Here is a 23725-nt window from a genome sequence, read left to right as displayed (position 1 = left end):
AGCTATAGGGTTCTATTGCGGCTTGCATGTAGGCCTACATTAAAATGTCGGGACTCCCCTATACCCCATAATCCAGGGGTGGGCAACATACGGCCCGCGGGCCGGATCCGGCCCGCGACGGGATTTTGAGCGGCCCGCAGACAGTTTCCGGTCTTACATGATAATGTGGCCTGCGGCCACATTCTGCCGCAATCCCTGTATTGCGTCACTGAATAAGTCCAAGTTTGCCAACCTGAGAAAGATGGCCATAAATCTACTTGTTCTGTTCGGGTCTACATACATTTATGAGCAAACATTTTCGACCATGAACATTAATAAGACAAAGCTGCGTTCCAATCTATTCAGGAATTCGGTCCGCCAAGTACTTCATTTTCTCATATCAGGCCCGCCGACCGAAGAAGTTGCCCGCCCCTGCCATAATCCTTTATGCAAAAAATACCTTGACTTTCTCTTGAAAGTTTTTGGCAACATCTTGTTTTTTATCTAACTCGGAAACATGCCTATAACTTGATGGGCAGCCACTAATCAACCGGAAAGAATCGCACTTGGTTTATTTTTCATAGTTTCTTGTTAATCTAACTTAAATATTCATTCTAATTCAAATATAACTGTATGGCTGATTAAAGCGAGGACGGTTGAATTGATATCTTGTTTTACTTTTGCTTCGATGGTATGAGTTCTCATTTCTCAAACGGCGTGACAATGCTGTTAGTTGCTTAAATTCTGTCTATGCATATTACTAAATGATGAAGTTCCCATTTTTATTTATTATCAGACACAAAGGCTTACACCTTTGGGCAAATCTTACTGAATGTTGCATTGCGCAGTAGTAACCAGTGAAAGGGAAAAGTAAAAGTAAAGACTGCAAACATTACATAGGTATTTATATGTGGCACACCAGTTCAAGCGAGGTATTTATTTAAACGTCATTAAGGAGAATTTAAGCTTGGTCTGCAACTGAATTGCAAGATCCCAAAATAGAATTTCATTTCCAAAACAACTCATGACTCGTGAAGTAACCGTCACAACTGTAATCAAATCCTAAAAACCTAAATCGGCTTTTTGCTTACCCATTCTCCTACAGTATATAGCTGTCTATCTTTAGCATGAGCATCACAACCTCTGTACCATGAAATTATATAGTTACTCCGTATAACATATGCTTTCCAGTAACCGTGCGTGATTAAGAAGCCTTTGCTCTGTTTATACCGTAGCAACGGTTGGTTTGTGTCAACTTCTAGCATATGTTTTGTATTTTGCTATAACTTAGGGGGCGGCAAAATGAGGCTGCACAGTGCACACAGCACGAGAGTTTTAAAAAAATGGAGCGGTAAACAAGCTAATTTGTTACAATTTGGTCCCGCTGACCAAGAAAACTGTGGAAGGTGAACCAGTCCTGGGCATTTAAACGTTTAATTGTAAACTTTTAAGTTGTTATTGATTGTAAACGTTTAAATGACAGGTTGTGGTTAAATTTATACAAGTGTTAATTTAGACTCGAAAATGAAACGTGTCAAAGAGAGTGGAGCTTTTTTTAAAAAGAAGAGAGAACAAAAGAAGCAGAATTAAAAAAGCACAAGGGAGCTATGCTAAAATTTGTAACCTCTTCTGGTTCAAATGTTTCTTTAACATTACCAGAGAACGATTCAAATGAAAACCCAGACAATAACGCTGAGCTCCAGTGAGATACTTAAAATATCAGCTTATCAGCAGAAACGCAAGAAACAGGGTCTATCAAAAGTAATACCAATGAAATCAATTATGCATTGACAGTTATAGATGGAGACGAAGGTGAAAATAACGACGAAGCAGTTGCAGTAGTCAACAATTTTCCCAATGATGTGGCCTTTTGGCCTGAAGCTATAGATCACCATTTGTATGGATGAAGAGCGAAAAAAGTGGAAAGCAATTTTGAGAAAGCGTTGTTGATGTCATATTATTTCTAAGTAAGCAAAACCTTCCTTTTCGAGGACATCGTGAAGCTTTTGAATCCAACAACCAAGGGTATTTTTTAGAGACCGTGAAGCTTCTGGAACAATATAGTCCCGTAATCATCAAATACCTTTCTGATATTCGTATTTCTACGAAGATGATAACTACTTATCTTTCTCCCACTATTCAAAATGAGCTTATTTTGCTTCGCAGTAAAAAATTCAAAAACATCGTTCTTGAAAAGGTGCGCGAAGCTAAATATTTTGCGATTATGTGCGACAGTACTCCGGACGTATCACATACTGATCAAATGACTCTTATAGTCAGATATGTAACAATCAAAAACAATATTGCCCAACTGAAGGAATTGTTTTTGAATTTCTTTCCGTTGAGCGGAAAAACGGCAGCTGAAATTTCTCAATCTATTCTAGATGAACTTGAACTAAACAACTTAGATGTGATGATGTGTAGGGGAAAAGGCTACGACAACGCATCTACTAGGTCGGGAATTCATACTGGAGTTCAGCAAAAAATCAAAAACATAAATCCAAAAGCACTACTCGTACCGTGTGGAAATCACACACTGAATCTTGCATGTTCATGCATCTTCACTCTTGTTCATGCCGTCGGATCGTCGCATTTAAGCGACAGATCTTCGCTGTTTTACAAAGTATGTTTTTTTGCTGCCTCTACTCATAGATGGGATATGTCCTTCTAAAGCATGCGCCAATCGCGCTGAAGCGAGTGATTGATACGCGATGGAGCGCACATCACGCTGCTGTAAAGGCCCTTCACGCAGATTTTGATGAGTTTATGGATGCTCTAGAGCAGGGGTTCCCAACCTTTTTATGTTCTCGTACCATTTAGCCACCACGGATTGTCAACACGTACCACTATTTTCAAAACAACTAATTTGATCCAATATTCGCACAGCAGCATTGTATTAATAACAATGACAGCAGGGAGCAAGATCGACAAAAGTAGCTTACTGAGTGCAGAGAATTTAGTACGGAAAGAAATAAAAGTGTTGTTCGCATATTTTAGCAACTCAAAATTAAATTGTTATACTACTATACTGTATATCGCATGCAACGGAGAGCTGCTCGCGTACCACCTGAAAAGCTCCCGCGTACCACTAGTGGTACGCGTACCACCGGTTGGGAACCCCTGCTCTAGAGTCTAGAGGAACTATGTAATCCAAACGAAAATCTTAATACACGAGGCGACGCTCATAGTATTCTAGAAGCGATTCAGAATTTTTCTTTCTTTTTCTTCTTATGTTTTTGGAAAGTAATCCTGCGAGAATCTTAAAATCATACTCAAACTTACTTGCAGCAAAAAGGATTGCTGTTAGCGCAATGCTCTAACAAGATGAAAGCGTTTGTCAACTTTTTAGTGGAAGAACGAGATAATCTGGTTAAAGGTTCTGTGGATGCAGCGATCAAAAAATGCACAGAGCTAGAGATTCCAGTTGAAGATCGGAGAGTTCACAGAAAAAAGAGAATGCCTGGCGAACACGCAGAAGATGCTGGCCTTAGTGGTGTTGGAGAAGTAAGACGATGCATGTTTCAAGCATTGGACAGATTTAAACTTGAAGCTGAAACTAGGTTTACCTGCATACACCACTTGAATGATATGTTTGGATTTTTGAATCCTCACTCACTACTGCAAAGCGAAAGTCACAATGGATTCACCAACGCTTTTAGAAGCACTTATGACGACGAGGTGGACTTTTTGGAGCTAGTTGTGGAAATTGACAGATTTAAGAGGCTGGTGCGAAGCAGTGAAACCACGTTTGATCGTAATGCAACAGCGTTTGATGTTTTACAGTGGTTAGCTAAATCACACTTACTTGATTCGACACGTACGTAGGCCTACCATTTTTATGCTTGTGTCTGAAACTTTATCTTACCATTGGTGTTTCAATTGCGAGTTGCGAGTGGAGTTTCTCAAAGCTCAAAATGATAAAGTCCTATTTACGTTCTACCATGAAAGACATTATACGTTCAAAAACTTGATTTTGAAGATATTATCGCTGATTTTGCTTCGGCGAAAGCTCGAAAAGTTCAATTTTGAGGCGGCTATTGATCTTTTATTTGCCTAATACATTTGTTCTCCATTTTTTGTCTTTTAATTTAGGCCTTAACGCTGAGACAGTGAGGCTTCTTTCTCAAGCAATATAGAACTTCTGAGACACGGCACATTATCTGTAATTATTTTTATTGAAAAGATTGCGTGAGCATGAAACTATACTTCAAAATTTGCTGCAGTCTACATAGGGCGGCATTTTCATCGAAAGCCAGGGGCGGCAGCATATGCTCCTACGCCACTGGCTTTACGTACATTGTAGCCTACTGTATATGAGGCAGGGATCAGCTAGCAAGCAATCAATAGATATAAGTAAAGTAAAGTATAATATCGAACAGGAAATTTTAAGATTCATAATTAATAACTGCTGTTCATTTTAAGGGAGAGAAAATATTGAAATGAAATCAGAAACGATATTTCTTGGCAAATTTATGTCACTTATCTCTAACAATATCTTACACATCTTTAATCGTAAAGCAACAAACTAGTAGACCATTATTTCAAGAACCTTTTTGTGTATTCGAATTGTTTGGTTCTGTATTAAGACAGTAAGCGACTTTTATTTGCAGGAATTCCAGTAGCTCAAATATGTTTCTGAACCTTTTACATACTCTATGTATTTTGTGGAATATTGTCTATAGCGTGAGTATGAAGCATGACAATGTTGAAGCTTGGTATGCATAAACCAACATTGGGATCAATCAAAGTTCTAAACTATGAACCAACACCGGAAACCTTTTATGAAGATTTCATACGAAGTAGTACTCCAGTACTTATTAGAACTAACAATCCGTCTTGGCATAAGTATTTTTCGAACTGGGCGAAGCCAAGTTTTCTCCAAACACACATAAACGATATGCCTGGTAGAGCATACAGCAGACCTATTTGGACACAGGATTACCCGGGCGAAGTAAGACTTAATTATACAGATTTTCTACAAAGGGTCTATGATGAAAAGCTTTATTGGGATTCATCATTTCCTTTAGAAAACACTTTATTTAAACATATGCCACTACCGTTGCCACTCAGCTGCTCAAGGTACACGGATTGGGCGCAGTCGACCACATTGTTATACACAAATCGTAATTCTACCTCTGCATTTCATCACGATGTATCGGAAAATTTCTTTTTTCAAATATCTGGTAAAAAGACTTGGTTAATAGCAAATTATTCAGAAGGAAACAAGGCTTATGCTGATCTATACGATGTACAACCCGGTTTGTCCCCGATCAATCCCGAACAAGTTGACCTCGACAAATATCCTCTTGCTGCTGACATAAATTTCTACAAAGTAACTGTCGAACCTGGAGATATGCTCTACGTGCCTGAGCATTGGTGGCATCATGTAACTTCGTTTGACCCACCAATCATATCTGTCAATTTATGGAGTAATGTTTTCAATTTTCCACCTTCGCAAAACTTACGTAATATTGCAAACCACACTACGGTCGTGTCCAAGTTCATTCGAGAATCTTCTTCTCCTTCTATAAAATGCATGTGGCAACATCGTTCTCTCGCAGATGTTTCTCAGTCTAATTGGAAAGAAGTTTATACACCATCCAAATCTGTTTATGTGTATTCGATTTATTTTAGTTCGGATATTTCTGGATGTTTCTATGCTGTAAATTCTATAACCGGTTCAATACTTTGGAATTATACGATAAGCACGGATGCTGGATCAACTCCTGTTGTCAGCGCTGATGAAAAAACTGTTTATTTTGCTGATGAAGATTCAAAGCTTTATGCGTTTCATACAGAATCCGGAAATCTTTTATGGAAAATAGAGCTTAGTGACGCAATTGTGGCTTCTCTTCGACTGAATAAAATTAAAGACATTTTGTATGCTGCAACTATTGACGGATGGGTTTACGCGTTTAATATCACGGCAGATGGTAGGCCTTCACTTTTATGGAAAAGTGGTCCCTTTCCAGGAGAAATCTGGTCTAGTCCTTTCATTCATAAACCAGGATTAATAATATGTATAAAAACAACTTCAACAGAAGATCCATCAGTTTACATGTTGCACGAAAGCAACGGAAGCGTAATGTGGTCACACACGATGGGAAGACCAGTATTTGCATCCCCTGTGGTGGATCACGAAAGCAACAATTTGTTCGTGTTAGATGTGGAAAACTATTTAAACGTAATTGATATGCAAACAGGGAAATCCCTGGGGACATTTGACATTGGAGATGGAGTTTTATCATCTCCAGTTCTTACTTCTAATGGAAAATATCTGTATGCTGTTACGACTTCAGGTAGTGTTATGTGTCTGGAAATTGCAAATTCTCGCGCTGTTGTTTGGAATTTTGCAAGCAACAAAAGCACCGAAAGTGACGTTATGTCCACACCGTTGCTCTCCGAAAAGAGGAACATTCTTTGTGTTGCATTACAAAATGAAATACTCGCGTTGAATGCGTCGAATGGTATCGGGCTTTGGAAATTCATTGGACAAGCTTATTTTATGTCAAGTCCGGCAATGGACAAGTTTGGCACTCTCTATTTCGGTGGTACGGATAAGACATTATATGCTTTCGACGGTAAGAATGGAAAACTTCAATGGTACCTAAAAACGAGCGGGCCGATTGTAAGCAGCGTAACAATTCCAAAACGTTTCAGAGACCAAAGTTGCATAGGAGGACTTTGGCAAATGTAAAATCTATTTTACATTCAAAGTTTACATTGCTTATAGAAAAGTCCTTGTAAATGTAATTAAATTTTCCTTTAATTTAAAAAAAAATGCTCCCAAAGAAAATTAAAAGAGTTTTAACTAAAATGCTGAAGGTTAAGTGATGTAGAACGGTTGGTTTTGAGACAGTTAAGCGGGAAAGCTTATTCTAATCAGTGTCTGCTCCAATGTTTCCTTTCAACCTTAATTGTCGTGACTCCTGATATATTTCATTTCGCTGGTACTTAATATTATACGCAATTCAAGATACGTTCAATAAAACAACTAATCTTTAGACAATCGCCGTTTTTTCTATTTGTTCTGCAATATATAAGTTAGTTCTCCTATAAATGCTTTCTTTGAAGTTTAGCAGCAATCTTTCGATATTATATTTATCAACACAAAAAAATATATAGAAATATACGATGCAATAACGTGCTACTTAAGAACAACTGTCACGAGAATTATTTTTATATCCGTCACGTTTTATTCGTTTTTATTCGCATTATCACCATCACGTTTTATACACCGTTTTATTTGCATCGTATTGTCTCTTCGTGCATGTTCACGTTCTGCTATATTTTACATGTTTATGTGTACACGTATTTTTTCACTAGTGACGTCTCGTCTCGCTACCCCGAGCGCTTAATTAGTATTCAGCGTCCCACGTTGATTCTTTGATTACGTGGAATTTGTGTTTTGTGAGGTGTCGCGCTCGGCTGGGCGAGTGAAGGCAGTCTACGTTTGGTTTTAATAAAGGAAGACGTTTGTTTTTATCTAAGAAAGACTTGTAGAAATGAGACAATCTGGCTATTCGACTAGCCGTTAAGCGGGGAGCTTACCTGGTAGAGAAAGTTTGGTTACAATTGGCGAGCGCGCCAGGATCCCGCAGTCAACGAAACTATTCCCAAAAACGTTTGGAAGTTTCACGATGGCCAGCATCTACTTTGCTATTCCGCCGCCAAAATATGAGCCCAACGAAGATTTCCTAAGCTTCTTCAACCGCTTCGACGCTTTTTGTACGATGATTGAAGCGAATCCCGCTTTAAGGAAACATCTTTTAATTAACAGCTTGGATGAAGATTTAAGCTGGGATGTACGAGGCAGAGACTTGTCGCTTTTCGACTTGGAGTACGATGAGTTGGTGAAAAGAGGTACCGAAGCGAGGCCGCCCATTTGTTCTACAGAAAGTAACAAATGTCGAGTATTAAAGGGGACTCGATTCGATGCCGACAGAGCAATATCTTCATTGGCTTTCGCTGTCCGAAAACGTATATGTGCGGTAGAAACTCCCGCTTCCGAAGAGCAGGCCGCTGAGTCTGCTCCAGCTGAAGAAGCTACTGAAACTCCCGCTTCCGAAGAGCAGGCCGTTGCGTCCACTCCAGCAGAACAACCTGCTGAAACTCCAGCTCCCGAAGAGCAGGCCGCTGAGTCCGCTCCAGCAGAACAAGCTGCTGAAACTCCGGCTCCCGAAGAGCAGGCCGCTGAGTCCGCTCCAGCCGAAGAAGCTGCCGAAACTCCCGCTCCCGAAGAGCAGGCCGCTGAGTCAGCTCCAGCAGAACAAGCTGCTGAAACTCCAGCTCCCGAAGAGCAGGCCGCTGAGTCAGCTCCAGCAGAACAAGCTGCTGAAACTCCAGCTCCCGAAGAACAGGCCGCTGAGTCAGCTCCAGCAGAACAAGCTGCTGAAACTCCAGCTCCCGAAGAGCAGGCCGTTGAGTCAGCTCCAGCAGAACAAGCTGCTGAAACTCCAGCTCCCGAAGAGCAGGCCGTTGAGTCAGCTCCAGCAGAACAAGCTGCTGAAACTCCAGCTCCCGAAGAGCAGGCCGTTGAGTCAGCTCCAGCAGAACAAGCTGCTGAAACTCCGGCTCCCGAAGAGCAGGCCGCTGAGTCCGCTCCAGCCGAAGAAGCTGCCGAAACTCCCGCTCCCGAAGAGCAGGCCGCTGAGTCAGCTCCAGCAGAACAAGCTGCTGAAACTCCAGCTCCCGAAGAGCAGGCCGCTGAGTCAGCTCCAGCAGAACAAGCTGCTGAAACTCCAGCTCCCGAAGAGCAGGCCGTTGAGTCAGCTCCAGCAGAACAAGCTGCTGAAACTCCAGCTCCCGAAGAGCAGGCCGTTGAGTCAGCTCCAGCAGAACAAGCTGCTGAAACTCCAGCTCCCGAAGAGCAGGCCGTTGAGTCAGCTCCAGCCAGCAAGCAGCGTATTTGGGACGTAAGTTTGTTTCGTTACAATCACGAAGTGAGCCAATCGAGTGATTTTTGTGCTGTGGAGTCGTCAGCGACACCAGGGGACGGATGTTCACCAAGCTGGACGGTCGGTTTGGGTTGCGTGGTGCTCATCAACAACGGAGCGCCAAACGATTAACAAGGAGCTACGAACGATGGTCGTTTACCCGGATATTGAATAACTTTTCCGGGGACGAAAAAGAACTGAACGGGGGGAGCGATGTCACGAGAATTATTTTTATATCCGTCACGTTTTATTCGTTTTTATTCGCATTATCACCATCACGTTTTATACACCGTTTTATTTGCATCGTATTGTCTCTTCGTGCATGTTCACGTTCTGCTATATTTTACATGTTTATGTGTACACGTATTTTTTCACTAGTGACGTCTCGTCTCGCTACCCCGAGCGCTTAATTAGTATTCAGCGTCCCACGTTGATTCTTTGATTACGTGGAATTTGTGTTTTGTGAGGTGTCGCGCTCGGCTGGGCGAGTGAAGGCAGTCTACGTTTGGTTTTAATAAAGGAAGACGTTTGTTTTTATCTAAGAAAGACTTGTAGAAATGAGACAATCTGGCTATTCGACTAGCCGTTAAGCGGGGAGCTTACCTGGTAGAGAAAGTTTGGTTACACAACTACAAGGAACTCATACGAAACAAAAAATAATTTACAACAAGAACAGTGATGAACTGATGACAATCTAAGCAATTCAACTACGATTTTGTTTGCGATTTAATTTCTGTGTAGGCAATAATTACTGACTATTATACACTTCATCTGCAAAACGTAGGAAGAAGATCTTTTTGTCATTGAAAATACTGTAATAGTGAAGGTATTTCAACTTTCACAAACAACCGCATTTGGTGGCCACCATCTTTGGAAATTCTTCAAAAGTTATCTCATCGTCGTTGTTCCTCGTGTAGTGAAGTGTTCTATGCTCAGTTGGTACGCAGCAAAGTTTACTGTGTGACTGTTCATAAAAGGAGATTAAAGTAGTTCGACTTAGATATTTTCGAGCTTTAGTTTATAAACTTGGCATTAAACAAGAAACTTTTTTAGTAAACACGATTTACCTGGCTTAAAGTTATAGCATGGTTAGTCGTTGCGAGGTGACTTGGTATCGGATGACTGCAATTGCCTTGACATTCCCGTATATTCCAGGGAGTGGGACCAATCACCGGGTCCCAGGATACACCGATATTCTGAAAATCATCATATAAATGAGTTTAGAAAATTAACACGCATACGCCACATATACTTTAGTTACCGTAGTAAACGAAGTCTCCAAGATAAACGAAACAAGATGACAGGCTTCGTATGACGGTGAAGATCTTTTGTGTCTTATCTGACGTCGTTTTCTTTTCGATGCTTTGGTTGGTGAACGGCGTCGGCGCGTAGCTTCAGCTGATCTTCCAAAATGAGTGTCTTCTACAGGACTGTTGCCTGCACATGTTTGCTGCACTTCAATTTGGCACCAAACAATGTTTACCTTAGGTTACGTTAGGTTTAGATAGCTTTCAGCCGAAACCATCGAGTTCAAAGTGAAAACAGAAAAAATTAGGCCGGTCAAGTAAAATTAAAGCGCTTGGTTTGTGAAAAACCAATACTTCGAAATGCTCGCAATCACTGTTTTATACGTTTATAAGAAATTAACTAAGCGATACGAACGGTAGCAAGGAAATGGTTCTAAGCCAACATAAAGCATTTACCGCCCATGTTGTTGGAAAGTGTGTCCGGAGAACCTGTCAAGGCTTGTAGCAAAAGTCTCCTTGATCTATCCATGTCATTGTTGGGGCCAGAATAGGAACGTTCAAAATGCATGACAAGACCTACAATTCTTTCAACTACGTTTATGGGCTCCTGTACTACTACAAAAAGTAAAAAAAAAAAACAATTTCAAAAAATTCAACCAAAATGCGTCTGCTATAGTATTTATGCTGATGTTCTTGAACAATCGCCTTGACACATTTTACTTACGCGGAGAAGTATATTGTCGTCTCGGAATAACGCTGACTGAAAGTGAAAAATTTCTGCTTCTGTTATGATACCATTGAAAAAGGTGATCAGTTTCCATTTCCAATACCATAAAACGACCGTCTCGAGACGGGCACGAAGACTGCAATGATTATTTTGTACACATGATTAAGAGTTATTATTGCAATAATTTCACTTGTTTCCACTTCGTTCCATTACTAGTCCGTTATAAGCTACAACTTAAAATGTTAAAGCTTTTATATTGCAGACCTCCATTGCAACAAACTTATAGTATATTAGACAATGATATGGATTGTATATGATCTTTATGCATTCAAGCATTGATACTTTGCTCCAAGGTCATTACAACGGTAGCGCCGATTGGTATCGACCACCGAGCCTAGCTGTCTTAACTGCTTGGCTACCGAGACGACAAATTAATAACGAATGAAAACTATCATTATACCCATTCTTAAATTTAAGCAAAATTTGCCACCACTTTCTAGCAAGTAGGGTGTTGAAAGGTTACACTTGTCCACGAAAGCGAGAGACAAATTGTGCGTTGAAAACAAATGTTAATACGCTACCAGGTAGTCCGAGTGCATTACTGTGCGAGCGTTATGGCTTTTCAGTGATACCCGAGTGCTGTATCGGCCGAATAGTTCTCCTATATCGGAAGGACTTAAGCGTGTCAACACTAATTCGGCAGCAATCAAAGTATTCGAGGAAAACCTGCATAAAATTGAAGATTCGAATTGCACTTAATATTGCAATGGGTAGGAGAATTACAGTAATTGTTACAGCCTATAGTACAAAATGTATCGATTCACTAGCCTTGTTTTTATTGGTCTAAATGTTATTTCGCCTGAATTTCCGTCCCAGGTATGTTGTAGTATTGCCGGGGCAACAGCAGCGCTATTTCTTCTCTTCATGAAAAATTTGGTCCAATGTTTTCGAAGTTCTTTTGACTGGCGGTGACATGGTGATATGCGGTCAAGCAGCAAGTCAGCCAAATTTCCTTCGTTGTTTCTCCAGCTTATCAAGGCTGTTTTAACACAATAAATGGTTAATTTGACTTATTATTACCAGTGCCTAACGTTTGCTAACTGCCCATTCACAAAAATATCGACAATGCAAACCTGACAGATAAGAAGAGATGGAAAGCTCACTTCGTCTGCTCTCGTGTATGCGTACATCGTTGTTCGAAGGCTGATCTAAAATGTTTGTTAGATTATTCGTTTGTTAAATTTTCATAGAAAGGTGTACAGCAAACAAGCTTTCCAAAGCAGTGAGAGTGATAATTGAAATAGGGAGCTGGGTTATCGCTGGGTTTATGTTACACACACTGCTGACTGATGAGCGACGATGCTGGATTTCTTGTGAGGATTAACTGTACTTTGCGATTTGGCGCTGCTCGGGCAGCTTGTAAGCGCTATCACCCACCCATAACGTATGGTGTTTTGTGGTATGGTTTTACGGGTTTTAAACATCGCAATATTACAACAGTTTTCTTGCATATATTGCATTATATATTTAACTTCAATGGTTAATACGGCTACGACTCCTCGATCATCCCCAGCTCAAACATGTTTCAACGATTCCGGGAGGCCAAGGTCTAGGATCAGCTCGTTACTGTTTTATTACGTCTTAATATAAATTTCATTCAGCTATAACAAATAAAACTTCAATTTTTACATAACTTACCCTGGGCAACAGAAGATCTGATGCTTTTTAGAAACCGAAGACATTTTCTCGCTCTGTTTTCAACCAATGTATTGATCCATTGGGGACTGCACAAGAATTTTTAATTGACACAGGATAAGTGATCTTTGGTAAGTTGCAATACACATTAAATGAAGCAGAGTGAAGCAGAGTGAAGCAGAGTGAAGCAGACAACCATGCAGTTAGGCTTCAGGCAGTCAGTCGGTAAATGCTTGCTATAACGCAACTTCGGAAAATGGACTTGAAAACCACTCGGCTATCAATGCTGTGTCGAATTAAGTAACTTACTTCAAACTACACTCATTTGTCATTACTTGAACAGCAGTGATGTTGTAGGTATGCAAATTCACACCTCGTTGACATTGAAAACCTTTTGAACTATAGATTCTATTACAGTATTACAGAAAAGAAAACTTACCTGTTTCGATGTTTTAAGCAGTTATAGAAAAATTCTCCATCATTCTTCAAGCTTTTTCCGTGTGTCATCGCAAACATGGTCGTCAACAAAAATAAAAGGTAGAAATAATAAAGCAAACCACAATAACCATTTGACATTTTTCGCTTTTGCCAAATATTTTGTCTAACGGCCATTATAACTAAAAATGTTATTATTTTAACACGGTTACAAGTAACGATATCTGCACGAACACAGCTTCGATTTATAATGAAGAATTATATGCAATTTAATCCTGATGCTTTCCATCCCAACACGCTGAAAAAGGACGTTCAGCCTTTACGGCTTTTGTGAAGTTACAAAGTTTACCACACTGAGTACCAGTTAACCTTGACAAACTTTTTATAATTGTATGTTACAAGCAGTCCACACTGCACACATTGCCTTGGCGCGCCGTGCATGGTAATTACACAACGTTTGGCGCGCCGTGGTAATTAGATGACGTTTAATGACCGCAAGCGTAAATAAAAATCAGACTTGATGAGAGCAAGTGTTGATATTACTTGGTTGTAGTAATGGAAAAATTCCTATATTGTGACAAATAACGTTGTTTGAAATGTAAAACTGACATAGCTTTCATTGCCGGATAAACAAACTGTTAGATTTAAACTATTATAGTTTTACCAAAATTAATATAAAGTTTAATTCGCACATATCCTATACAGATGCTACATTAAACTATTTCATACTGTAAGCGTTATCATGAAGTATTAGGGTTGCGAAATAATCGGGATTTTAAATACTTGTTTTCACTGGGTTCAATTTTCAAAAAAACGACTTAACCGGTTTTACACTAAGTACATGTAAAATAACCTGTTAGGCTTTATGATAACATTATTTTTAGCCTATGTTTGGTACTGGTAGATGTTATGATACAAACTATCAATAGAGGTAAACTTTTTCAAAAACAGCGAATAAAAAGGAAACTATTGTTTTACTGGACGTGATAATGAAACTTGAACGCAAAGAAAATATGAACCTTTAATTAACTTTTAAAACCGTTGTCAGCTAAATCGTAGGCGGAGCAGTTTTTCAATGTGGAAACGAACTTACGAAGCCGAAGCTATTGCGTAACATGGGAGCAACATTTCTACGTAGCTTATATTTTTAATATTGAGGATAATGTTATTGGTTTTAATTGTTAATATAGATAAACACCCTATTTATCTTTTCAATTGTTCCTCTATTACTTGCATTGGTGCAAATCCATTCTCCATTATATTTACTGACAACTACTCTTTAATTTAAAGCAATTTCTTTTTGGATTTGCCCCTCACTTTAAATTCTGCAAAGGATTCCTCAAATTCAAGGAAAAAGATTCAGATTACATGCCACGTTATTTTGCAAAAAATAAACTATATTCTATGGCTCGACAAATCTGTGAAATGTGTTTCCATGTTTATCGAAACAAAACTTTTAAGTGTTTAAAAAAATTTTTTTTCATCATATATTAAATTGTTTTATCAGGAATGGCTTTAAAATTATGGTCAAGTATAACGATTTAAAAAACACAACTAAACTGCAGTTGTGACGTTTGTGTCCAAACATCCGTTGTTACAATAACTTTGGTCAATATAAACAAAGCTTAAAAATAACAAAATAGTTGGCTTATGTGCAGTTTCGCAAGCAAAAAATCTGTGGCTAATTAATCTTTATCTACATATGTAGCTATCTGCGATTTACTCAGTCCGTCACAAACGAAAAACGCTTTTTAACGATGGCTTCTCGGGACGCCAATTTTTCAACAAACCCAAATTTCCCACTTTCAGTTTTTAAACTTTTCTGGCTAGATCTCAGGTAAGCCTAATTTTTTTTACATAATTTAACGTAACCAACTAAACACGTCAGTTAATGAATTCGTTGTAACCGCAGCCGGCGAACATATAACACAACGCAAGTAAAATGCGAATTTGAAAGAATTTATGGGTTTTTCTTAATATCAGTGCAGCAGAGATGGTCGTCTCAATAAAAAAAGTGTGATGATACCGGTGTCATGACCGTGTGAAGTCTTTCAAGATGGTTGCTAAACTGAACGGTGACATGCACAAACACCACAGTAACAACCGGAGGTGCATCAGCGCAAAATTGGAAACTTTGCAGCAACTTTTCATTAAACATTTATTGCATAGTGTTTTTAATGTGACGCCTTCAATTTCTTCAAGGCTGAAAACGCAATAAAGTATGTAAATGTGTAACCAAGATTTTCCTTAGCCAGGAATCTTCCCGCCTTAACGGCTAGTCACTTAGCCGGTTCTGCCTTGTTAACTTTTAATGGCATTTTCTTTCATAAAAACATCCACCTTACTCTAAAACCAAAACGTAACTGCCGACAACCGTCGCCCAGCCGAGCACAGTACTACACCAAACAAATTTCACGCGATGAAGGAATCAACGTGGAACGTAAAACACGATACTAATTAAGCCTTTGGGGTAACTACGTGAGACGTCACAAGAGATTTGATAAAAACAGGTGTACAAGAACAAGTAAAAGAACATAAACAAGTAAAATACGGCAGACCGTGAACATGCACAAAAACAACACAATGCAAAGAAAAGACGGTGTATAATGTGGTGTCTACAAAACAGGTGCATAAAAATAATCCCGTGACAAATGTAAATAAAAAGTATCTCTACAGTAGTATACTATAAGATTACTATAAGTAGGCCTATAGTCTATTTGTTTGACCATAAATTAATGCTCTTACATCGACTCCTCTGCAAATACATTTTGAAACGTACCACAAACGCCAAATGTACGGAGCTCGGTAATATATAATATCCTAGAAACATGACATCAGTTGAGATGAAAATTGGTCACCGCATGCAAACGTCTCACTGCAGAATGCATATAAAACGATAACTTGTAATATAAGTTCATTTACGTTTTTACAACCAAACTTGTTTCGTGTTTGTTATTTTGGTTTACAAAGGACTTGCATAAATTCATTATTTTCCACCTGTACTGGAAGAATTTTCCAACGGTTAAGAACCGCTGAACTACAGTGATAAGCGAAGAAGTTGAACGTTGGTATAATTAAGCCTAACTCCTGCTGTCAAACCCAAACAGTTTGGGTAGGCTTTCACTATTTAGGAAAAGTGGTCCCTTTCCAGCAGAAATCTGATCTAGTCCTTTCATTCATAAACCAGGATTAATAATATATATAAAAACAACTTCAACAGAAGATCCATCAGTTTACATGTTGCACGAAAGCAACGGAAGCGTAATGTGGTCACACACGATGGGAAGACCAGTATTTGCATCCCCTGTGGTGGATCACGAAAGCAACAATTTGTTCGTGTTAGATGTGGAAAACTATTTAAACGTAATTGATATGCAAACAGGGAAATCCCTGGGGACATTTGACATTGGAGATGGAGTTTTATCATCTCCAGTTCTTACTTCTAATGGAAAATATCTGTATGCTGTTACGACTTCAGGTAGTGTTATGTGTCTGGAAATTGCAAATTCTCGCGCTGTTGTTTGGAATTTTGCAAGCAACAAAAGCACCGAAAGTGACGTTATGTCCACACCGTTGCTCTCCGAAAAGAGGAACATTCTTTGTGTTGCATTACAAAATGAAATACTCGCGTTGAATGCGTCGAATGGTATCGGGCTTTGGAAATTCATTGGACAAGCTTATTTTATGTCAAGTCCGGCAATGGACAAGTTTGGCACTCTCTATTTCGGTGGTACGGATAAGACATTATATGCTTTCGACGGTAAGAATGGAAAACTTCAATGGTACCTAAAAACGAGCGGGCCGATTGTAAGCAGCGTAACAATTCCAAAACGTTTCAGAGACCAAAGTTGCATAGGAGGACTTTGGCAAATGTAAAATCTATTTTACATTCAAAGTTTACATTGCTTATAGAAAAGTCCTTGTAAATGTAATTAAATTTTCCTTTAATTTAAAAAAAAATGCTCCCAAAGAAAATTAAAAGAGTTTTAACTAAAATGCTGAAGGTTAAGTGATGTAGAACGGTTGGTTTTGAGACAGTTAAGCGGGAAAGCTTATTCTAATCAGTGTCTGCTCCAATGTTTCCTTTCAACCTTAATTGTCGTGACTCCTGATATATTTCATTTCGCTGGTACTTAATATTATACGCAATTCAAGATACGTTCAATAAAACAACTAATCTTTAGACAATCGCCGTTTTTTCTATTTGTTCTGCAATATATAAGTTAGTTCTCCTATAAATGCTTTCTTTGAAGTTTAGCAGCAATCTTTCGATATTATATTTATCAACACAAAAAAATATATAGAAATATACGATGCAATAACGTGCTACTTAAGAACAACTACAAGGAACTCATACGAAACAAAAAATAATTTACAACAAGAACAGTGATGAACTGATGACAATCTAAGCAATTCAACTACGATTTTGTTTGCGATTTAATTTCTGTGTAGGCAATAATTACTGACTATTATACACTTCATCTGCAAAACGTAGGAAGAAGATCTTTTTGTCATTGAAAATACTGTAATAGTGAAGGTATTTCAACTTTCACAAACAACCGCATTTGGTGGCCACCATCTTTGGAAATTCTTCAAAAGTTATCTCATCGTCGTTGTTCCTCGTGTAGTGAAGTGTTCTATGCTCAGTTGGTACGCAGCAAAGTTTACTGTGTGACTGTTCATAAAAGGAGATTAAAGTAGTTCGACTTAGATATTTTCGAGCTTTAGTTTATAAACTTGGCATTAAACAAGAAACTTTTTTAGTAAACACGATTTACCTCGCTTAAAACCATAGCATGGTAAGTCGTTTCGAGGTGACTTGGTATCGGATGACTGCAATTACCTTGACAGTCCCATATATTCCAGGGAGTGGGACCATTCACCGGGTCCCAGGATACACCGATATTCTGAAAACCATCATATAAATGAGTTTAGAAAATTAACACGCATACGCCACATATACTTTAGTTACCGTAGTAAACGAAGTCTTCAAGATAAACGGAACAAGATGACAGGCTTCGTATGACGGTGAAGATCTTTTGTGTCTTATCTGACGTCGTTTTCTTTTCGATGCTCTGGTTGGTGAACGGCGTCGGCGCGTAGTTTCAGCTGATCTTCCAAAATGGGTGTCTTCTACAGGACTGTCGCCTGCACATATTTGCTGCACTTCAATTTGGCACCAAACAATGTTTACCTTAGGTTACGTTAGGTTTACATAGCTTACAGCCGAAACCACGAGTTCAAAATTAAAACGGAAGAAATTAGGCCGGTCAAGTCAAATTTAAGCGCTTGGTTTGTGAATAATACAACACTTCGAAATGCTCGCAATCACTGTTTTATAAGTTTATAAGAAATTAACTATGCGAATCGAACGGTAGCAAGGAAATGGTTCTAAGCCAACATAAAGAATTTACCGCTCATGCTGTTGGAAAGTGTGTCCGGAGAACCTGTCAAGGCTTGTAGCAAAAGTCTCCTTGATCTATCCATGTCATTGTTGGGGCCAGAATAGGAACGTTCAAAATGCATGACAAGACCTACAATTCTTTCAACTACGTTTATGGGCTCCTGTACTACTACAAAAAGTAAAAAAAATTTAACAAAGTTCAACCAAAATGCGTCTGCTATAGTATTTATGCTGATGTTCTTGACACATTTTACTTACGCGGAGAAGTATATTGTCGTCTCGGAATAACGCTGACTGAAAGTGAAAAATTTCTGCTTCTGTTATGATACCATTGAATTAGATGATCAGTTTCCATTTCCAATAACATAAAACGACCGTCTCGAGACGGGCACGAAGACTGCAATGAGTATTTTGTACACATGATTAAGAGTCCTTATTGCAATAAACTCACTTGTTTCCACTTCGTTCCATTACTAGTCCGTTATAAGCTACAACTTAAAATGTTAAAGCTTTTATATTGCAGACTTTCGTTGCAACAAATTTATAGTTTATTAGTCAATGATATGGATTGTATATAATCTTTATGCATTTAAGCATTGATGCTTTTCCTTCAAGGTAATTACAACGGTAGCACCGATTGGTATCGACCACCGAGCCTAGCTGTCTTAACTGCTTGGCTACCGAGACGACAAATTAATAACGAATGAAAATTATCATTATACCCATTGTTAAATTTAAGCAAAATTTGCCACCACTTTCTAGCAAGTAGGGTGTTGAAAGGTTAGAAATTGTCCACGAAAGCGAGAGACAAATTGTGCGTTGAAAACAAATATTAATACGCTACCTGGTAGTCCGAGTGCATTACTGTGCGAGCGTTATGGTTTTTCAGTGATACTCGAGTGCTGTATCGGCCGAATAGTTCTCCTATATCGGAAGGACTTGAACGTGTCAACACTAATTCGGCAGCAATCAAAGTATTCGATGAAAACCTGCATAAAATTGAAGATCCGAATTGCACTTAATATTGCAATGGGTAGGAGAATTACAGTAATTGTTACAGCCGATAGTACAAAATGTATCGATTCACTAGCCTTGTTTTTATTGGTCTAAATGTTATTTCGCCTGAATTTCCGTCCCAGGTATGTTGTAGTATTGCCGGGGAAACAGCAGCGCTATTTCTTCTCTTCATGAAAAATTTGGTCCAATGTTTTCGAAGTTCTTTTGACTGGCGGTGACATGGTGATGTGCGGTCAAGCAGCAAGTCAGCCAAATTTCCTTCGTTGTTTCTCCAGCTTATCAAGGCTGTTTTAACACAATAGGTGGTTAATTTGACTTATCATTACCGGTGCCCAACTTTTGCCAACTGCCCATTCACAAAAATATAGACATTGCAAACCTGACAGATAAGAAGAGATGGAAAGCTCACTTCGTCTGCTCTCGTGTATGCGTACATCGTTGTTCGAAGGCTGGTCTAAAATTTTAATTCGATTTTTCGTCTTTTAAATTTTCATAGAAAGGTGTACAGCAAACAAGCTTTCCAAAGCAGTGAGAATGATAATTGAAATAGGGAGCTGGGTTATCGCTGGGTTCATGTTACACACCCTGCTGATTGCTGAGAGACGGTGCTTGTTTGCTTGTGAGGATTAATTGTGCTTTGCGATTTGGCTGCTCGGGGAGCTTGTAAGCGCTATCATCACCCATAACGTATGGTGTTACGGGTTTGAAACATCGCAATATTACAACAGTTTGCGTGCATTATAGGGTTAACTTCAATGGTTAATAATAATAAAGCAAGGACTTCTCGACCATTCCCAGCTCACACATGTTTTAACTATTACGGGAGGCCAAGGTCTAGGATCAGCTCTTTACTGTTTCATTACATGTGAAGGAATATAAATTTCATTCAGCTATAACAAATAGAACTTCAGTTTTTACATAACTTACCCTGGGTAACAGAAGATCTGATGCTTTTTAGAAACCGAAGACATTTTCTAGCTCTGTTATCAACCAATGTATTGATCCATTGGGGACTGCACAAGAATTTTTAATTGACACAGGATAAGTGATCTTTGGTAAGTTGCAATACACATTAAATGAAGCAGAGTGAAGCAGACAACCATGCAGTTAGGCTATGACGTTGGTAAATGCTTGCTATAACGCAACTTCGGAAAATGGACTTGAAAACCACTCGGCTATCAATGCTGTGTCGAATTAAGTACCTTATTTCAAACTGAACCCATTTATCATTACTTGAACAGCAGTGATGTGGTAAGTATGCAAATTCACACCTCGTTGACATTGAAAACCTTTTGAACTATAGATTCTATTACAGTATTACAGAAAAGAAAACTTACCTGTTTCGATGTTTTAAGCAGTTATAGAAAAATTCTCCATCATTCTTCAAGCTTTTTCCGTGTGTCATCGCAAACATTGTCGTCAACAAAAATAAAAGGTAGAAATAATAAAGCAAACCACAATAACCATTTGACATTTTTCGCCTTTGCCAAATATTTTGTCTAACGGCCATTATAACTAAAAATGTTATTATTTTAACACAGTTACAAGTAACGATATCTGCACGAAGACAGCTTCGATTTATAATGACGAATTATATGCAATTTCATCCTGATGCTTTCCGTCCCAATACGCTGAAAAAGGACTTTCAGCCTTTACGGCTTTTGTGACGTTACAAAGTTTACCACACTGAGTACCAGTTAACCTTGACAAGCTTTTTATAATTGTATGTTTCAAGCAGTCCACACTGCACACATTACCTTGGCGCGCCGTGCATGGTGATTACACAACGTTTGGCGCGCCGTGGTAATTAGATGACGTTTAATGACCGCAAGCGTAAATAAAAATCAGACTTGATGAGAGCAAGTGTTGATATTACTTGGTTGCAGTAATGGAAAAATCCCTATATTGTGATGGTTGAGACAAATAACGTTGTTTGAAATGTAAAAATGACATGGCTTTCATTGCTGGATAAACAAACTGTTAGATTTTAACTATTATTATAGTTTTACCAAAATTAATATAACGTTTAATTCGCACATACCTTATACAGGTGCTACATTAAACTATTTCATACTGTAAGCGTTATCATTAAGTGTTAGGGTTGTGAATTAATTGGAATTTCAATGACTTGTTTTCACTGGGTTCAATTTTCAAAAAGAACGGCTAAACCGGTTTTACACTAAGTACATGTAAAATAACCTGTTAGGCTTTACGAGAACATTATTTTTTAGCCTATGTTTGGTACTGGTAGATGTTTTGATACAAACTATCACTACAGGTAAACTTTTTCAAAAACAGCGAATAAAAAGGAAACTATTGTTTTACTGGACGTGAATATGAAACTTGAACGCAAAGAAAATATGAACCTTTAACTTTTAAAACCGTTGTCAGATAGGTTAAAGGTGGATTAGTTCTTCAACGTGGAAACGAACTCACGAAGCCGAAGCTACTGCGTAACATGGGAGCTACAGTTCTACGTAGCTTATATTTTTAATATTGAGGATAATGTTTTTGGTTTTAACTGTTAGTATAGAATAGATAAACACCCCATTTATCTATTCAATTGTTCCTCTATTACTTGCATTGGTACAAATCCTTTCTCCATTATATTTACCGACAACTACTTTTTAAATTAAAGCAATTTCTTTTTGGATTTGCCCCTCACTTTGAATTATGCAAAGTTTTCTTCAAAATTTAAGGGAAAAAAATTCTGAAAACATGCCACGTTATTTTGGAAAAAAAACTATAATCTATGCAAGTCTGTGAAATATGTTTCTATGTTCATTGAAACAAAACTTTTAAATGTTTAAAATATTTTCTGTGATCATATATTAAATTTTTTTATCTTATAGGAATGGTTTTAAAATTATGGTCAAGTATAACGATATCTAAAACACAACTAAACTGCAGTTGTGAAGTTTGTGTCCAAACATCAGTTGTTACAATAACTTGGAAAATTTGAAAAAAGCTTAATAATAACAAAAAAGTTGGTTATGTGCAGTTTCGCAAGCAAAAAATCTGCGGTTAAATAATCTTTATTTACTTACTTTGCTTATAGAAAAGTTCTACTACATTTCATTACATTCTCCTTTAATAAAAAAAAAACTATTTCCACAGAAAATTGAAGGGGTTCAACTAAAATGCTATCGGTAAAGTGATGTAGAACGGTTGGTTTTGAGACAATTCCGCGAATCGTTCCTTTTTTGAACGTTAAGCGGGAATTCTTAGTCTAATGAGTGTCTGCTGCAATGTTTCCTTTCAACCTTAATTATGATGATTCATGATATATTTCATTTCCCTCGTACGTAATATTATACGCAATTCAAGATATATTCAATAAAACAACTAAGCCAAATCTTTACACAATCGCCGATTTTTCTATTTGTTCTACAATATATAAGTTAGTTCTCCTATAAATGCTTTCTTTGAAGTTTAGCAGCAGTCTTTCGATATTATTATTTATCAACACAAAAAAATATATATAGAAATACACGATGCAATAACGTGCTACTTAAGAACAACTGCAAGGAACTCATACGAAACAAAAAGTAATTTACGACAAGAACACTTTAGTGATGACAATCTAAGCAATTCAACTACGATTTTGTTTGCGATTTAATTTCATAATTCACAACCGCAATCGTAAATAAAAATCAGACTTGATGAGAGCAAGTGTTGATATTACTTGGTTGTAGTAATGGAACAATTCCTATATTGTGACAAATAACGTTGTTTGAAATGTAAAACTGACATAGCCTTCATTGCCGGATAAACAAACTGTTAGATTTAAACTATTATAGTTTTACCAAAATTAATATAAAGTTTAATTCGAACATATCCTATACAGATGCTACATTAAATTATTTCATGCTGTAAGCGTTATCATCAAGTGTTAGGGTTGCGAAATAATCGAGATTTTAAATACTGGTTTTCACCGGGTTCAATTTTCAAAAAAATACGGCTAAACCGGTTTTACAGTAAGTACATGTAAAATAACCTGTTAGGCTTTATGATAACAATATTTTGTAGCCTATCCTTCAATGTTTGGTACTGGTAGATATTATGATACAAACTATCAATAGAGGTAAACTTTTTCAAAATTAGAGAATAAAAAGGAAACTATTGTTTTACTGGACGTGAATATGAAACTTGAACGCAAAGAAAATATGAAACTTTAACTTTTAAAACCGCTGCCAGAAAAGTCGTAGGTGGATTAGTTTTTCAATGTGGAAACGAACTCACGAAGCCGGAGCCATTGCGTAACATGGGAGCAACATTTCTACGT

At 38.0% G+C, this 23725-nt stretch overlaps 4 protein-coding genes across 6 annotated transcripts; 2 read left to right on the top strand and 2 right to left on the bottom strand.

The window, feature by feature from the left end:
* The first annotated feature begins 4741 nt into the window (after positions 1-4741).
* LOC143460494 (uncharacterized) lies at positions 4742-6690 on the top strand. The gene has a single exon (XM_076958010.1). It carries the CDS (start codon positions 4877-4879, stop codon positions 6674-6676), a length of 1800 nt encoding a protein of 599 aa, XP_076814125.1. The 5' UTR covers positions 4742-4876; the 3' UTR covers positions 6677-6690.
* Positions 6691-7603: 913 nt separating this feature from the next.
* On the top strand, positions 7604-9468 carry LOC143460495 (uncharacterized). The gene has a single exon (XM_076958011.1). It carries the CDS (start codon positions 7620-7622, stop codon positions 9045-9047), a length of 1428 nt encoding a protein of 475 aa, XP_076814126.1. The 5' UTR covers positions 7604-7619; the 3' UTR covers positions 9048-9468.
* A 146-nt stretch (positions 9469-9614) lies between these two features.
* Positions 9615-13361, bottom strand: LOC143460496 (uncharacterized). 2 transcript variants are annotated; one of them, XM_076958013.1, is made up of 10 exons: positions 13024-13361; positions 12588-12673; positions 12023-12097; positions 11718-11928; positions 11471-11615; positions 10887-11025; positions 10619-10774; positions 10177-10352; positions 9983-10111; positions 9615-9879 (listed from the first exon to the last, which is right to left on the bottom strand). In XM_076958013.1, the coding sequence occupies exons 1-10, from the start codon at positions 13194-13196 to the stop codon at positions 9754-9756; spliced, it is 1416 nt and encodes a 471-aa protein (XP_076814128.1). In that variant the 5' UTR covers positions 13197-13361; the 3' UTR covers positions 9615-9753. The 2 variants fall into 2 exon arrangements, with proteins under 2 accessions (XP_076814128.1, XP_076814127.1); XM_076958012.1 differs by having other exon boundaries at positions 10619-10777; positions 13024-13347.
* A 3919-nt stretch (positions 13362-17280) lies between these two features.
* LOC143461020 (uncharacterized) lies at positions 17281-21374 on the bottom strand. Of its 2 annotated transcripts, none has more exons than XM_076958758.1 (10): positions 20778-21374; positions 20368-20453; positions 19820-19894; positions 19515-19725; positions 19268-19412; positions 18682-18820; positions 18434-18592; positions 17992-18167; positions 17798-17926; positions 17281-17694 (listed from the first exon to the last, which is right to left on the bottom strand). In XM_076958758.1, the coding sequence occupies exons 1-10, from the start codon at positions 20948-20950 to the stop codon at positions 17569-17571; spliced, it is 1419 nt and encodes a 472-aa protein (XP_076814873.1). In that variant the 5' UTR covers positions 20951-21374; the 3' UTR covers positions 17281-17568. The 2 variants fall into 2 exon arrangements, with proteins under 2 accessions (XP_076814873.1, XP_076814874.1); XM_076958759.1 differs by having other exon boundaries at positions 18434-18589.
* Between the last annotated feature and the right edge of the window lie 2351 nt (positions 21375-23725).

This window comes from Clavelina lepadiformis, chromosome 5 (assembly GCF_947623445.1).
Source record: "Clavelina lepadiformis chromosome 5, kaClaLepa1.1, whole genome shotgun sequence".
NCBI lineage: Eukaryota > Metazoa > Chordata > Ascidiacea > Aplousobranchia > Clavelinidae > Clavelina > Clavelina lepadiformis.
Note: the sequence above shows the minus strand (reverse complement) of the source record. Positions and strands in the feature narration are given on the sequence as shown.

What these genes read in the sequence shown, in the direction of transcription:
- LOC143460494 (XM_076958010.1), top strand. Translation starts at nt 4,877, where the DNA reads ATGCCTGGTAGAGCATACAGCAGACCTATTTGGACACAGGATTACCCG.
- LOC143461020 (XM_076958758.1), bottom strand. Translation starts at nt 20,950, where the DNA reads ATGGCCGTTAGACAAAATATTTGGCAAAGGCGAAAAATGTCAAATGGT. An exon ending in TAATGCACTCGGACTACCAG is followed by an intron (nt 18,821 to 19,267) that starts GTAGCGTATTAA and finishes TACTCATTGCAG; the next exon opens with TCTTCGTGCCCGTCTCGAGA. An exon ending in TGAAGACTTCGTTTACTACG is followed by an intron (nt 17,927 to 17,991) that starts GTAACTAAAGTA and finishes GATGGTTTTCAG; the next exon opens with AATATCGGTGTATCCTGGGA.
- LOC143460495 (XM_076958011.1), top strand. Translation starts at nt 7,620, where the DNA reads ATGGCCAGCATCTACTTTGCTATTCCGCCGCCAAAATATGAGCCCAAC.
- LOC143460496 (XM_076958012.1), bottom strand. Translation starts at nt 13,196, where the DNA reads ATGGCCGTTAGACAAAATATTTGGCAAAAGCGAAAAATGTCAAATGGT. An exon ending in CAGATCTTCTGTTGCCCAGG is followed by an intron (nt 12,098 to 12,587) that starts GTAAGTTATGTA and finishes CAAACATTTTAG; the next exon opens with ATCAGCCTTCGAACAACGAT. An exon ending in CATCTCTTCTTATCTGTCAG is followed by an intron (nt 11,929 to 12,022) that starts GTTTGCATTGTC and finishes GTGTTAAAACAG; the next exon opens with CCTTGATAAGCTGGAGAAAC.